At 38.7% G+C, this 15,582-nt stretch overlaps 2 protein-coding genes and 1 long non-coding RNA gene across 8 annotated transcripts; 1 reads left to right on the plus strand and 2 right to left on the minus strand.

Annotated features, from left to right (window-relative positions):
* Positions 1-1,405: 1,405 nt before the first annotated feature.
* On the minus strand, positions 1,406-5,063 carry endou2 (endonuclease, polyU-specific 2). Of its 2 annotated transcripts, none has more exons than XM_086309199.1 (7): positions 4,876-5,063; positions 3,967-4,119; positions 3,380-3,485; positions 3,144-3,265; positions 2,690-2,802; positions 2,012-2,165; positions 1,406-1,776 (listed from the first exon to the last, which is right to left on the minus strand). In XM_086309199.1, the coding sequence occupies exons 2-7, from the start codon at positions 4,066-4,068 to the stop codon at positions 1,522-1,524; spliced, it is 852 nt and encodes a 283-aa protein (XP_086165325.1). In that variant the 5' UTR covers positions 4,069-4,119; positions 4,876-5,063; the 3' UTR covers positions 1,406-1,521. The 2 variants fall into 2 exon arrangements, with proteins under 2 accessions (XP_086165325.1, XP_086165324.1); XM_086309198.1 differs by having other exon boundaries at positions 3,967-4,122.
* Positions 2,339-7,830, plus strand: LOC147320931 (uncharacterized). Its single transcript, XR_015131299.1, has 3 exons — positions 2,339-2,490; positions 2,596-2,787; positions 6,775-7,830. It is a non-coding gene; the product is annotated as an uncharacterized LOC147320931 (long non-coding RNA).
* Positions 7,559-14,510, minus strand: rnf14 (ring finger protein 14). 5 transcript variants are annotated; one of them, XM_086309197.1, is made up of 9 exons: positions 14,357-14,510; positions 13,576-13,734; positions 12,741-12,802; positions 12,460-12,613; positions 11,537-11,922; positions 11,212-11,440; positions 10,813-10,985; positions 10,153-10,283; positions 7,559-10,040 (listed from the first exon to the last, which is right to left on the minus strand). In XM_086309197.1, the coding sequence occupies exons 2-9, from the start codon at positions 13,724-13,726 to the stop codon at positions 9,977-9,979; spliced, it is 1,350 nt and encodes a 449-aa protein (XP_086165323.1). In that variant the 5' UTR covers positions 13,727-13,734; positions 14,357-14,510; the 3' UTR covers positions 7,559-9,976. The 5 variants fall into 5 exon arrangements, with proteins under 5 accessions (XP_086165323.1, XP_086165319.1, XP_086165322.1 ...); XM_086309193.1 differs by having other exon boundaries at positions 12,741-12,871; positions 14,357-14,509; XM_086309196.1 differs by lacking the exon at positions 14,357-14,510 and adding an exon at positions 14,155-14,286 and having other exon boundaries at positions 12,741-12,871.
* Between the last annotated feature and the right edge of the window lie 1,072 nt (positions 14,511-15,582).

Here is a 15,582-nt window from a genome sequence, read left to right on the forward strand (position 1 = left end):
GCTCTTTCGTCTCCAAACCGACTCTTCAGGTTGTTTTGTTGCTTTAATTAATTTATTATTAACAATAATATAAAATTATGCACAAAAGGAATTACTAATGTAAAAAAAAGTGGTTTTATTTATATATGTTTATATATAAATATATGCGGTGACCCCTTGAGACAAAGCACGTACAAACTCCAAAACACATTTCTAGAGTTAACTGAACTTCCAAAACAGAGCTACCTAGATCACTTAAATTACACAATTGAAAGCATATGTGTATTGTTTGTGTATTTATACACAAGCACTCATATATATTCAAATAATTTAAAAAAAAAAGTGTTCATTTACCTGTTACTACCACACACCAAATCCGGTCGTTGGTACTTGCTGGCTTGTGTAGCAACTAGGTAACAAAAGCTCAACACTGCGCCTAGCATCCTGGAGCACTTCTGTTGTCTTTTGTACGTGTTTTGGAGTTTTTACGTTTAATATTAGGCAAAGATAACACAAGTAAATACAAATTTTTTTAATTTTATAATTAAAAATTAAAAATTAAATTTATGAAATCATGATTTAGCAGCGATTAACCATATTTTCTGGAAAGTTCAGATCAATTTCACTAGCCAAACCCAGGCCTGATTAGTGCCAGACCTGTTGAATCAAGAAAACACTTCATTTGAACCTGTTTGACAAAGTAAAGTCTGAAAGATCTATAAAAGCAAACATCATGCCACCATCAAAATAAACTCAAGAACAGATGATAAACAAAATCACTGATATCTATCAGTCTGGAAAGGACTCAGAACAACATCTAAAGAACTGCAGACCTCACTTTCCTCATTTAAGGTCAGAGTTCATGATTCAACAATAAGAACTGGACAAAAATGGCCTCCATGGGACGATCTTCAAGACTGGCTGATGTGATCTGAAACGCATCAGCCAGTCCACCTCTGAATGACTCAAAAAAATCCCCCACACACATAAAAATCAATAAAAGAAAAAACAAAAGAATATTTTGCAGAGTCCTACTCAAAGTCCAGCCTTAAATCAGACTGAGATGCTTTGGCATGACCTCAAACAGGCCATTCGTGTTCAAAAACTCTCCAGTGTTGCTGCCAGTTATTAGGTCTAGGGAGCAATTCATTTTTTAATAGGGTCAAGTATGTTTATGTTTTTTTCTCTTAATAAATTAAATCATTACTTAAAAATTACAGGTTTTTATTTACTCTGGTTATCTTTGTCTAGTATTAAAATGTATTTAATGACCTAAAACGCTAAGAAAGATTAAGAAAAAATGTAAAATAGAGATAAAGATAGATCAGTATCCGGCTTCAGACTTCAGAGACTCATCAGTTATTTCCCATCACGTAATCCGTAGCACACTCTCAAAACAGAAACAAAGGCAATGCAGTTAGCTCTTGGAAGGTTTTATTGTATCTTTATGTAAAATAAAAAGACAACAACAATACCTATGACACTTTGTACCCAAGCTTAAGTGATGGGGAAGTTGTATGTCAGATGTATTTTCTAGTCAAGTTACCGAGGGTTCAGGTACCTGAGGAGCACAGGGTAGGTGGTACCTATATGCTTCTGGTTGTAGTGGTGGCAAACAATCTCCATGTCGTACAAACTGAACTGGACTTTGACGCGTTCATTAGGCGAGGTGAGGAAACAGAGAGTGTAGAGGGCGAACTCGAACTCGGGACTGACTCCGATGAAGATGCTGCCCTTGGGCTTTATACCGTTCTTCCAGCTAAACTGTAGCGCCAGGATGTGTTTGTTCTCATCGGGCTGCGGTAGGGGCAAAATGAAAAAGCCGGTTAGGCAGGGAGAAATGAGTCAGATTGTTTGACAGATATTTGCTGACAGTGGAGAAAAGGCAGGAAAGAAATTACTGATAAATATACAGGGAAAAAGTAACCTGAATACATTTTTGAATATCTGTCTAAATAGTTAAAAGTAAAGTACCAGAGAAAAGAACTTCTTTGCCTGAGTTTAATTAAAGAAAGTCTTAAGAATAGTATACCTGGGGTGAATGTGCAGTGACACTGTAGCCTTTGTAATCAATATGGCCCAGCTTCTCTTGTAAGTATAGCTGGATCCAGTTGTGAAAACCAATAACAGTCCTCCCCCCTCTTGTCTCTCCAACAAACACGTGTTCAAAGCCCGAAGAGTCTGGCCTGAAGAGAGACAAAAAGGGCAATGTCAGAAGTTTACAGCCACTCATCATGGGCGTGAATGCCACAGTAGTTTTCCTTGACAATTGCAGATTCCAAGATTGCGAGTTTAAACGATCATACATATGTACAAGTTATTTGGATGTGTCTTTGCTTTGCTTTGCCAGGATCTGGAAGAAGACCCACTCAGATGAGATGAAATTGGTTATAATGTTCAGGAACAACCCAAGAACCACCAAGGCTCCAGACTGCCATGAACTGGAAACTGCTGGACCAGCAGTGTTGCTGTCCACAGTGAAGCCAGTTTTACATCAACATGGACTGAGAGGTTACCGGCCAAAAAAGAAGCTGCTCCAAAATCGATGCCTTAAATTTGCAGCTGCCCACATGGACAAGCCAATCCTGAACACTTTTTTTTTCTTCCATTTGACAGCACTGACGCTGAATGTATCTGCCACACACAGCCAGTTTGTCAGCCTGTATTTACCATCGCGGTGCTGAATTCCACTGACGCAGATTCCACCCACCTGCTGGATCCTCTCCTCGCATAAAGCTCAAACCAGATCCTGTACAGCTGCTTCTTGAATTCTGTCTCATCCTCAGGCGAAAGATGCTTCTTGACCAGGTATTTATGGGCTATCTAAAAAATAGAAGAACTTATTACAAAATGCTTATAGCTCAGTTAGCAGGGTGGCTCGAGATGAAAGCGCTAGTTGGTCCGATCAGGACTTAAATATCTCAAATACCTTTAACCCACAGAGGATAAATCCTAATTATTTAGTGATCCCATGAGTTTATCTCTTCCACCATTAGTAGGTGAAACTGGAACAAACCTCCACAGACAAATAAGTGCTACTAACATCCGTTTTTTTTTTTTTGTTCCTGTCATAGAAAGCCATTGATAATATTTCTTCATCCTCTGTATTTAATAATGACACTAACCTACGATGGCGAACATAGTCAAATGCCCCTCATAGGTACCTTCATGGTGGGAGTCTGAACGATGGAGTCCAGGAACTTGTGGTTCTCTGCCACTTCCTCAGGAGTTACAATTTCTGGCTTACCGGTGTCACTCTCATAGTTATCCAGCAGGGAGATAAAGGCTGCAAAGATCAACAGAGGCACATTTCAGTGGCACATTACGTCATTAAACAATGTTTAGGGCTGCTCAGTCCTATAAACATGGATGATAACAATACAGTGCCTAGTGCACTTACCTAAAAAAGTCTCCTTTTTGAAAATGTTCTCATCGACAAAGGTAAACAGTGGATATCCCGCCCCGTCATTGTTGTCATTGATGTTCATGCTGTCTCCAGCTTTTCCCTGAAACAGGAAGAACAGTGCTTTTCATAAAATGCTCCTCATGTATGCTTCCAGTGATATCTTTTATCTTTTAAATAATTTCCCCCAGGGATCAATAAAGTATTCTGATTCTGATTCTGATTCTGATTTTCCTTTACTCTTACTTGTGCTTCCAAAATGTAAGTATTACTACTACGTGGTAAAAAATACAAGTAGAAAGTTTGTCCAAATTAGGAAGACCTACAATAAAATTTTCCATAAATATCGACGGTTTCTATCACAAAGATCTAACCTTTACCTTTACAGTAGGTCTCTAAGTTTCCGGGCTTTGACTTTTTTACTGAGTAAAGCTCATTCAGAGCTAAAAACTTGAGCTCTATTTGCAGGAGAAGAACAGTGCCTGTTTTGAGGTGTAATGCAGACTGTCAGATATCGTCATAAGTTTGCAATATATACTATTATCTACAACAGGTGTCTGTGTGTGTCTGAGTGCGTGATGCACCTGAAGGGAGATCCTGTAGTCTTTTCCAGGCTTTAGTCTGTTGATATCATTGTCCCATAGCTCCTGCACCATGGCTGACAGCTCTCTGTCACTCTCAATCATGATATGACCGCTTGCAGATGTGCTGTGGATGCTCTCTCTTTCCAGTATGTGCTTCTGACAGGAGAGGAACAGTTACTGAAGCCTCTGCTTAACTCGAGCTTTAAGCTTCAGAGGTGAACAACACCATAAAACTATTTTTCACATATAAAAAGTGTAAAGCACAGGTACGCTAATGCATGTAGGCATACAATAATGTATTTCTGCTCTTTTTGAACTTGTTTAAGTGACCCATCAGATTAAATATAATACTCACTTATGTGTAAAAAGCTTTTCAGAAATATTTAACTTTGAGGTGATGTGTGTGCAAACAGAGGTTATAAATCAGTTTATACAAATGGTTTTGGCTATTTGAGTACAGCATTTTAGCCCAACCATTTACATGTTGTTGTTTTTTTAAATAAAGAATGTATTTATTATATAAATAATTAGATATAATAAATAGCCATTTCCCACTGAGGAAAATGTCAGCTTTATCATAAATAACTAGATATTTCAAGCTACTTAAATAAGCACTGTTAATCATTTCTGTGTCACTATAAGGTCCTTTTTATGGTTAGTGGTTTATTATCTTTTGTAACTGAGTTGATGTTCTTAACTTTAGTATTTTATTTTATTTATTTGTACATTTCAACGTTTTAGATAGATACATGAAAGCGATTCACAAGGCTGTCCTAAGTGACTCGGCACTGTAAAAACATAATAGCTTCAACTGCTTAATCTAGCTTAAACACTATTGCATTCAACAAACGTGGCTGACATAGATTCACACATTGCATCCCATCAGCCACCACATCAAAATCCACTGACCTTCTCCTCTGTCTGTCCTCCTGCTTTAATAAATCAAATCAATGATTTGAGGGTTAGTGAAGTATCTCAGTGCTGGTCAGGTGCTGCTCGTGCTGGTTGCCGTGCAGGTGTGTTTAGAGGCATAGTAATAGTCCAGCCATGTAGTCAATCAGTGTGTATGGAGAAAGGCAGGCATGGGCTGGGGGAGCGAACAGAGACCACGAGGCAGGGGATGGGACAGGACAGGAGAGAGGGGCCGTTTTAAAGGGTTATCCCCTGTCAGCAACTCTGACCAAAGGGATCACACTATGTTGTCGTCTCTTTTCAGTCTCACACTAAAACGTGGGGTCTTTGTTTCTTTAGAATTTCATTGTTTCTCTGTCTGTCACAGCATAACCTCTGAATTACAGGGTAAATATGGGTCATATTTCAGGTAATAAGATTTTGTTAATGGTTAAAGTTCACTTAAACATCTACATAGAACCAAGGTCTTGTACGAAACACGATTGGGGTTTTTTTTTGTTGGGTTTTTTTACAAGTCATTGACCTCACCATTTCAGATTAAAAGCTTGATTAAAGCATTTTAAAACAAGATTTTAAAGTCTTCAACAAATTAAATTTAAGGAGGAGCTAATACAACTTTTTACTTTTATAATAATTTTATTTATTTTAAAAAATCCCGAAAATATTTATATATAATGTGGCCTTCGTGGAATTAGAATAGAAGAGTTTTATTTTGTGTTATCTTTTTGTAATATACAATTTCTTGTAGCCGTCTGAGTGTTTTAATTTTCAGAAAAATACAATCCCAGGCTTCTTTCTTTTTTTTAACCTTGTTTCTACTACTGAAAAAATGTCTGGCAGAATTAAGTCTAAGAGATGAGCAAAATTATCTTATGTCTAAATCTCAAAATTGCCATTTTGAAAGTTTAAGTTGCTTCTAAAGAAGCTAAAATTTTAAGATCCCTAATTCAATTTTTTAAGTCATTAAGTTGAAACTATCTAACCAGATTCTTACTCTGGATGGCATTACCTTGGCTTCCAGTAACACTGTGAGGAACCTTGGAGTCATTTTTGACCAGGATATGTTCTTCAATGTACATATATAGGTATCAACTATCTTAATTGCCCCTTGGGGGTGAATAAAGTTTTCGTGGCTTGACTTTGACTTGACTTGATATTAAACAAATATGTAGGACTGTTTTCTTCCATTTGTGCAATATCTCTAAAATTAGAAATATCCTGTCTCAGAGTGATGCTGAAAAACTAGTTCATGCATTCATTACTTCCAGGCTGGACTACTGTAATTCATTATTATCAGGAAGTCCTAAAAACTCGCTGAAAAGCCTTCAGCTAATCCAAAATGCTGCAGCAAGAGTACCGACAGGGACTAGAAAGAGAGAGCAGATTTCTCCTGTATTGGCTTCCATTCATTGGCTCCTTGTTAAATCCAGAATTGAATTCAAAATCCTGCTCCTCACATACAAGGTCTTAAACAATCAGTCTCCATCTTATCTTAATGATCTTATAGTAGCATATCACCATTAGTGCACTTTGCTCTCGCACTGCAGGCTTACTTGTTGTTCCCAGAGTATTTAAAAGTAGAATGGGAGGCAGAGCCTTCAGTTTTCAGGCCCCTCTTCTATGGAACCAGCTTCTAGCTTGGATTGGGGAGACAGACACTATCTGTACTTTCAAGATTAGGCTTAAAACTTTCTTTTTTGCTAAAGCATATAGTTAGGGCTGGATCAGGTGACTCTGAATTCTTCCTTAGTTACACTGCAATAGGTTTAGGCTGCTGGGGGGTTTCCATGATGCACTGAGTGTTTCTTCTTCAGTCACCTTTCTCACTCACTATATGTTAATACACCTCTCTACATTGAATTATATTTGTTATTAATCTCTGTCTCTCTTCCACAGCATGTCTTTCATCCTGTCTTCCTTCTCTCACCCCAACCGGTCGCAGCAGATGGCCCCGCCCCTCCCTGAGCCTGGTTCTGCCGGAGGTTTCTTCCTGTTAAAAGGGAGTTTTTCCTTCCCACTGTCGCCAAAGTGCTTGCTCAGAGGGGGTCATATGATTGTTGGGTTTTTCTCTGTACGCATTATTGTAGGGTCTACCTTACAGTTTAAAGCGCCTTGAGGGGACTGTTTGTTGTGATTTGGCGCTGTATGAATAAAATTGAATTGAAAGTTTAGTTTTAACCATTACTGAGCATTATTAGCAGCATAACCAACATTATTTTGTGTCTCCCATTTTTAGGTGTCTTTTATATGATAAGAGCATAGATATGTTTTCATAGCATCTGTTTTGTAGAAACTACAAATAGAAGATTTAGTTTAGCAAAATTTGATTTCACTTTGCTAATCATCTCCTAACCAAGCTAGCTTAACCCTTTTACAAGCTTAGCAACCAACCAAAGCTTGTTTAAATTGCTTATGTAACATTAGTAGTGAGATTTTTATTAATTTAATTCATATGCATGAATATGACAATTTATTAACTACTATCAGTGAATATTTATATTGTAACATTTTATGTCCTCTGACATTAAACATGACATCATCTGATCATTTTAAAAAACCTATATAAAATGATTATTTATTGTTAGTTTCTTTGGAGCCTTGGCACAAGTGTAAGAAAGTAAACTTTTTTCTTTCAAGGAAAGTTATTTAATCAGTTCACTTTTTTTTTTTTTTATATATATATAAACACAATTCAGTACCAGTGTGACATGTCTCTATTCAGGTGTTCAATCTGTGGGCCTTTGCTAACGTGACCTTAGTTAATCTAGAGCAAGTGTGGGCAATACTTTCTTTCCAAAGAGCTGCTTTAACCTAACCACTTTATGGTAAGAGTGTAGACTTTTACCACTCATCTGAACCAGAAACCTGAATTGTGTAATGCACGTGCAAAATAAGTTTTTTCGGACCTCTGCAGAAACAAGAAAAATATATACCCTACATTTAAATATGACACTGCTGGTCATGTGAAATCTCACATTCATTTTGTTGTAACCGTGTAAGAGAAAAAGATTCTGTTGAAATAATAGCGATGATTTTTTTTAAAAAAAAAACTGAAGCCAACGCAGTCAAAACAGGGGTCACACCAAGACTTTCAATAAAACTTACCACTGTGGAAACAGCCCTCAGCCCTGACCTCAGTAAGCAGTGGACAGATGAGCTTGTGCGCTCCGTATCTTATTTCAGGTCATACTGAATAAAACATCAAGTTCATTTTGTAAATTGTTTTCAGGAACCTAAAGAAGTCCAGCGGCTTTCAAGCACAAGACTGTCAGAAAGCAGGACTAAGTCAGTAGCCAACAAACATGCAGTTTCATGGGTACATCAGGTTTCAAAAGACAGAGACGGTGTCAAAAATTCATCCTGAGGCTTCAATATAGGACTTCACAAACCTGAGTAATGTCACAGTACTTTCGTCCATCTGTTATACTGTATATCCACTTTGCCCACAGTAATGATGGCTCATAACATGTGGGCAAAGTGATACACTGCAAGACAATCATGACATTTACATTATGTTTAGTGCATCAGGAAGTTTTCACTAAATTACTGACAACAGAGGTAAGCATTTCAAATATTAATAACCCGTTAAACTGTTTACACTGTGCTGTTTTCAGTATTACTCTTAAGGTCAGCGTTCAAACCTCAACCTACAGTTGTGTCTATTCATGTGCAGTTTTATGCTGGCACCAAGACATGAAATGAAACAGACAAAATGTTAAATAAGAATTTTTACTTTGAGGAACAGTTAATTGCAATGCAAATCAACATGCTTTGCAGGACAGACCAAATCATTCAGTGCTAAAAAAGAACAGATTTGCTGCAGGGTTCAATTCAGAACAGAACTGCTTGCATTAGAAATTTGCCCTTTCACTCTAATGTAAATGAAGTAATACAATACAAACTAATTTTTGTATCTGTGGATATAATTAAACTATTTGGCCTCACTTTGACACTAATTAGTGGCAACATTAAGGAGTAGATCTATTCGATTATATCATTTCTCACACCAATCCCTGAATGAAATTAAAGCAACACATACCCTAATGAGCAATCGTTAAACCATTGATTCTCAAAAGTATCTAAGCCACTTTCCTCTATTATTTAGTTCTGTACAGAAATATAATAAAACCAATACCAACCAATCCAATGAAATAAATTTTAACCTGCTTTGACTTTGTGCAATGACTCAGCTAAACTTGTTTATGAAAGACTACGGAGTAGGCTCTGTAAATAGCACCCTGTGTCTTTGGGAGGCATGGGGGTTTTCCCATAATGCCTAGAACTAAAACAAAGCACAACTTCCAGTTTTGAAATTATGTGTGAGTAACACATCTCTGGGTTTGTCTCCATTTCTTTAAAGCTTTATCTTAATTGTATTTGTTATATCACGAAATTTAAAAAAACAAAGGTTTTCATGCCATACCTTTGATAAATGAAAAATCAGATTAGATTGTTAATGTGACGTGATTAATGACAAAGTGGGACAAAGACGGTTCCAGTTTTCCTCTTAACACTGGAAAGGCAGAAAAAGCACCTGAAATTGAGCAAACTGAGCTTAACTAGTGGTTCCATTATTAGTTCCTAAACTTTATAAACCTGCAGGACAGGAAGTGCATGTCTACTTGAAAAGAGAAAATCTAGACATGTACAACCAATATAATGTTGACCTGTATAAGTCTGAAATTCAAACAGCATTTCCAATGATTTAGCCCAGTGACCCAGTCAGGTGCAGAAAACTGTGCTGCCAATAAATAACCACATATCTAAATACCCATTATTGATGTACAAACCAAAACAGCAATTTTAATGTTACCATTAGCCAAAGTTACGACAGCTGTCTCTTTCCCTAATTCTTTATATCGCAATACATGACATGTCAGGTTTACTAAAAAAAAGATGTTGTCATCCAAGATCCCTGACCCGCTTGGAAAAATAAAACAAAAAAACAAAGACATAATAGTGACATGGTAGGGTTATGGTGGCTGTAGTTGCACTGTTTGGCCAATGCAGGCATATTGAAGTCACAGATGAAGTGGTGGCTATGTGAGAGATAAAGTGCGTTCAAATTGAGCATACAGCAGTGAAGCACTGCACAGTGTCAGTCCTCCTCATCACTCCAGAAGGCATCATCATCTTCATCAGGATCCACACCGAGAAAAAGCCTGCAACAAGAAAGAAAAGATGCATTCACAAACAATACGTAATGTAAATATAATATCAATAAGCCTAACTTGGGGGAGGGGGTTAAAAAAAGAAGGAAAAAAAATCTCTTACTGGTTGTAACAAGGTGAATGTGGGTTGTTAAAGTGACTGTATGGGTTGACTTTGCTGAGGACGCCCAGGCACAGCCAACAGAAGTACTGCTTACAAGAGGTGCAGGTCATCTTGTTACAGCCATCAACTTTCTGAAGAGACACAGAAACGATACATTAGCTACAACTGGGATAATCTGGAAGCGAACGCAAGATTTTTCACAGACAGAACAGAAAAAATAACGACATATGACGCCTCAGTCACTGGCCTAAAGATCACTAGGCAACCCCTTGGCAACCTGGTTAGACAGTGGTTTCCAGGTAATAAAAAAAGTTGCTCTGCGATTGCCTTGGCTGCTGGCAGATTGCCAGAGTCTCTCGTCAAGGATTTCATAGACTTCAATGAAAGCTCTTAACAACTACTCACCGGGCATTAACGGAAATAAACATGTGACACAAACGCAGACAATGATTCCAGGAGTAAACATTTCCCCCTAGCAAACATGAGTTGCTAGGATGTCTCTAGGCCAGTACGTTTTAAGGAGCAATTTTTGACTGGTGGCTGCAGTTCATTTTGGAGACCGTCTGATGACAATAAACATTCAATTTTACAAAAATCTGAACCATGATGCTCAAGTCAAAGCCAGTTCTACTTCACTGTTAACAACAGGGAAAGCCCAACCTGTATATTGGTTCCACAGCGCGGGCAGCATTTGCAGTTCTCACTGAGCCAGTCTCTGCTAAAGGACTCCTCAACTGCTTTCTGGATTACCCTTTTCCCATAGCGTTGCTCCATGAACTTTTGCCCTGAAGCAGTAGCAGACAGGTACTCATCTCTCAGGTTACGCAGTTCCTCTGTAGGGAAAAAAACAAAACAAAAACACTGGTTTGAACATGAAGATGTGTTGATGGCATGTCTTTAAACAAAGAAATCTTCACACCAATGTACAGAATCTGGTGGACAAAGACAACATTTTGATATTGGAGACTTTCTGGTTTCTACTACAAAATTTGTAGGTCGAGTTAACTGACCAATCAGATTTGCTTCTAAAGAAAACTATTAAAGTTTCAGTGGCATTACCTGCACGAATTTTACAGTGGGAGACACCGTGATACCCCAGCTTGCACAGTGTGCAAAAAGCATACTGGCATGCTGAGCAAATGCCCATGGTTGTGTCTGGCTCCATCATTACAGCGGTACCACAGGACTGACGGGGACAGTAGACCACATCAGCCATAAGGTCCAAACTGGACTGAAGGAGCAAACGGTCATATCTGGCAAACAGCTCCTCATCCACGAGCTGTTTCACCTGAAACATAAAGGCAGACAGGAAAGGAAAGCAGGGTAGGCGCTGACGGTAGGGTGAGTTGGACTTTAATTGAACGGACTCATAAATCACAAATACCTGTGACGGTGTGGCTAAAGAGGTACATTTGGGCTCCGGGCAGTTAAGGCACTGAACATTGCCATCCCTTATTTGGATCTGGAAGTATTCAGTCATGCAGGCCTTGCAGTATACATGTTGGCACTCCTTAAAGCAGAGACAGTTTGAGCCCAGCTTCTCTACAAAGCAGATTCCACAGCAGAACACTCTGCTGTCGAACACCCTCTGCCGCTGCGCCTCGTCAAAGTCTAGGAGCTGAGGTAGAAGGTCGGCACGCGGGTCCATCAAAAGGACAGTCCTCGGGTCCAGCTGAGAAGACGATGAAATCTTCTGTTCAGACTTGGAATTCATCAATTCTTTTTTCTTTTCTTCTGCTTTTTCAGGATGGCCCCCAAACTGCACCATAGCTAGGACAAAAAAGCAAAAGACAAATTTGCACCATTTATAAACATAAAATGCAATCTGTACATATGAATTACAAACAGAAAAAAATGCCTGAGATGTGAACAATGTGTACAAGTGTGTGTACCAATGCACATGACAGGGAAACAATTAATAGCTTTCAACCTTCCATCTTTCCAGTTCAACTTTCAGGGGAAAAAAGTGGATACCACCAATGAGATGTTAGGTAGCCATCAGCAAAACAATGAGAAAACTGAGATCCTCACACCCAGGATGCCTACGTGTGCATCAAGTATTCTGCAACTGAGAAGCATCCAAAATGTTCATTTTAGGCTCAGTGCAGCTAAAGCACTGACAGTGTCCATGTTATGCTATTTTGGAATGTGGATAATTTCAACTAACGGCTAAGAAGACATGGCGAGGTTAAATAACATTAACAAATCTAATGTTTTGAGCCAGTTTGTCCCAGTGTGCATAGTGTGTGGTGTGAAGTATCTATGCTCTAATTTTCACTGCACGGTCGGGTTTTCTTCACTCATTACCTGCCTTACTTCCTCCCCTTATGATTTCAAGAGGTGACTGGATACCCAGAAAGCCCAGAGCCTCTTCTTTGAGGAACTGGATCCATGTGAAAAGAATCACACAACCCTGATTCTCCTCCCACAGCTCATCCAGTCGTCGGCATAGAGAGCTCATCTGAGGTGACATTGAGAAAGGTTTTGATATTTACGATGTACTGTTGACTCACAATTTGAATATCCCAACATGTCCAGTACTTCTTGTGGCACAATAAAGGATTATCTGAGTTGTTATGAGTCCGTACCTGTGCTCTGGTCATCCATTTACAGCTGAGAGTGAAGAGCGGTGGGGCTGTAGAGGGATAGTCTGCAGGAATCTCAAAGTTGACCACCAAAGGAGGTAGGAAGGAGACATTATATTCAGTTTTATTCTCTCCTGTGATAGACAGAAGAGACTTCATTACATTTCTTATTAGTGCATGATTAGGAGGGAATAACTGAATTAACCCTCTGCACCCCATATTAACTGTGGATGGCCAAACTCGCATACGATATGAAAAGGTAATCATATTTATATAAGGAAAAGTTGAATTTTTAGGACACTTGAGTCCAACATGTTGTTGTTTAGCGAGCTTGTTGTCAGCTACATGGAGACCGGGAAGGATTGCATGTCTAACCTGCTGACACTAACTGTGACAATATCGGTAATAAATAAGTATGTTTATGCAAGTTTTCCTATGTTAAAGTCCTGACTTCAGCACAGATGAGGCTTGAGGTGAGGAGGGGGATGAGATGGAGGCAGGAAGGAGAGAGTAATGCTGTAGGATGCAAACGAAAAGATGAAAATATCAATGTAAACATCTTAAATGGCCACATGCAGTTTGAAAAAGCTATCTCTAATCTTTGAATAAAACAAACTAATAATTACTTAAGCTTTAATCATGTTTATCACCATATACCCATTGCCATTTCTTTCAGGAATCTGGAAGATCTTAATAAAATTATATTAAGGTACAGAGGGTTAGGGTTAGCCCATCTTCTCCAACGCATCCTGAAAAGCGCTTTATTATTATGAAACCTGTCAGATTTTTCCCCACAGCTTGCTTTTCTTTCTTTGCAAAGCCTACCGGACAGCTGTACCTTTGACTACCACTTTGAAATCTGGAGGGAGCTCCGGACAGAGCTGGATCTCTCCCCCCTGTGCAGACTCTGCCCGATGAAATTCCTCTTTATCGTAGATACTTGCTAAAGCAAGCAGCTCATCCTCCTGGGCTTCCTTGTCCTCAGACATTTACATTCCTGCATTAACGGTGTGTGACAAACATTTATTATTAGAAATATCATGACAAATCCTGACAAACCGCTAGCACACGTTAATACTGACAGAAAGCTAAAAACAAAAGCAGCAACTTGCATTTTGTCCTCAGAAACATAACGTTTTCCTGCATTCACAGTTTGCAGCTTGGTTAACCGTGGTTTTCCCGGGACTCTTTTTATATAACAATGACTAATCACCTGAGAGCAAAGTACAGTTTCCTGTGATATAACGTCAGCTTACCGTAGCTAACGTCATGCTACAGTGTGGCCCAAAAGTTAGCAAGCTAGCTAGAAAAAGTTTACTTATCTATGTCAGACGTATTCCTAACTCCATCCTAATTTAACAGCAAGTAAATCTGAACCGTGAGTCAGCTTCAAACTAGAGGACAGCTCCGTAACTACCAAAGTAACTAGGGGAAACCCATCCAGGCTAGCTTGTTGTGCTAGCTCAAACAGTGGCTTCTTGGGGATCTCGGCCGTCCTCTAACTTTTCTTCTGTAGCAGCAACACAGCACTTTAGCTCGTCTACGCAACTAAGAACCCCTGCATAAGATCCCTAAGCCTCTAAGTACTAATTAACTATGGAAAAGTCAATGTTTCTTACCTTGTGCGGCCAAAGCACTAATGACTCCTGCCCTGACTTCTTTCTGTCATGGCGCGTCACCTTCAGGCTTGTGAGTGTATGACATCTTTACTTGCAATTTTGTTACGCTAAGAAGCAGCGACCTCATGGTAGGGCTGCTCAATTAATCGAATTTTAATCACGATTACGATCTGGGCTTTCAACGATCATTAAAAATGACTGAGCCGATTATTAGCCCCTCCCTAATTTATCCGCGACACCTTAAAGGCCGGTCCGTGAAAATATTGTCGGGCATAAACTGGTCCGTGGCGCAAAAAAGGTTGGAGACCGCTGATTAAGAGGACCCGAGGGAAGCTCGGAAAGCTAAGCAGAAGTTATTTGGAGAGTGACTGCCGTTGGTTGAAAAGAGAGTTTAAAAAAAAACTAACTTCAGTGGTGTTGCACACTATTTTATATTATTTTTTTAAAGTCATTGTTAACCCTTTAAAGCCGGTCAGAGCAGCACGCTCCGTTTTGCGTAACTATTTTTAAATCCCTGTAGAATCTGAACCGTGTAAGCTAGCGCAATAATTTGTTTTGCATATGAAACCGGAGGAGTTGTACTTACATCTGATGCCATCAGCTTGTCCTCGGTCACGGTTTCGTTCCACATATAGCTTTGCAAAAATTGCATAAAAAGCGCTTGCAGGAACAAAAACATAATATTCCAGAAACACGCTTTGCCGTTCCTATCAGCTGTTCGTAACACTTCCCACAGTGAAATGATGCACATGCTGTTTTCTTTGCAAATTTGCATCATAGGATTGTTTTTTGTTTTTCCTGCAGTATATAAAAATTGGTGTATCTCCAAAATAAAACTATGAAGACACTCAAAATAAATTTCCTGTGGTGGGAAACTATTTTTTGCAACTTTATTGTATTTAAAGTTTTGAGGGATAAGCCTCTTAAATTTCTCCAAGTAGAAATATATGTAAACAAAACAAAAGCGATTTTCAATTTTTTTTGTAGTTTATTGCACTTTTTTGCAATTTATGTAATTACTATGGACTTAATGCATACATATTATTAAAATATGGGCTATAACAGTTGTATTGATGTATAGCAACTTGAAATGCTCCCACAAATGGCACTACAGCATGTAAAAAAAATAATATAAGCTCTGGTGGACTTTGTTCTATAGTAGGTCTTAAAGGGTTAAATAAATATCGTCAAATAATCGTGATCTCAATTTCAGTGAAAATAATCGT

The sequence above is a fragment of the Aulonocara sp. 'chitande type north' Nkhata Bay genome, linkage group LG10 (assembly GCF_057382095.1).
Source record: "Aulonocara sp. 'chitande type north' Nkhata Bay isolate Kocher_YH1m ecotype deep benthic linkage group LG10, A_spYH_male_GT1.1, whole genome shotgun sequence".
NCBI classification, from domain to species: domain Eukaryota; kingdom Metazoa; phylum Chordata; class Actinopteri; order Cichliformes; family Cichlidae; genus Aulonocara; species Aulonocara sp. 'chitande type north' Nkhata Bay.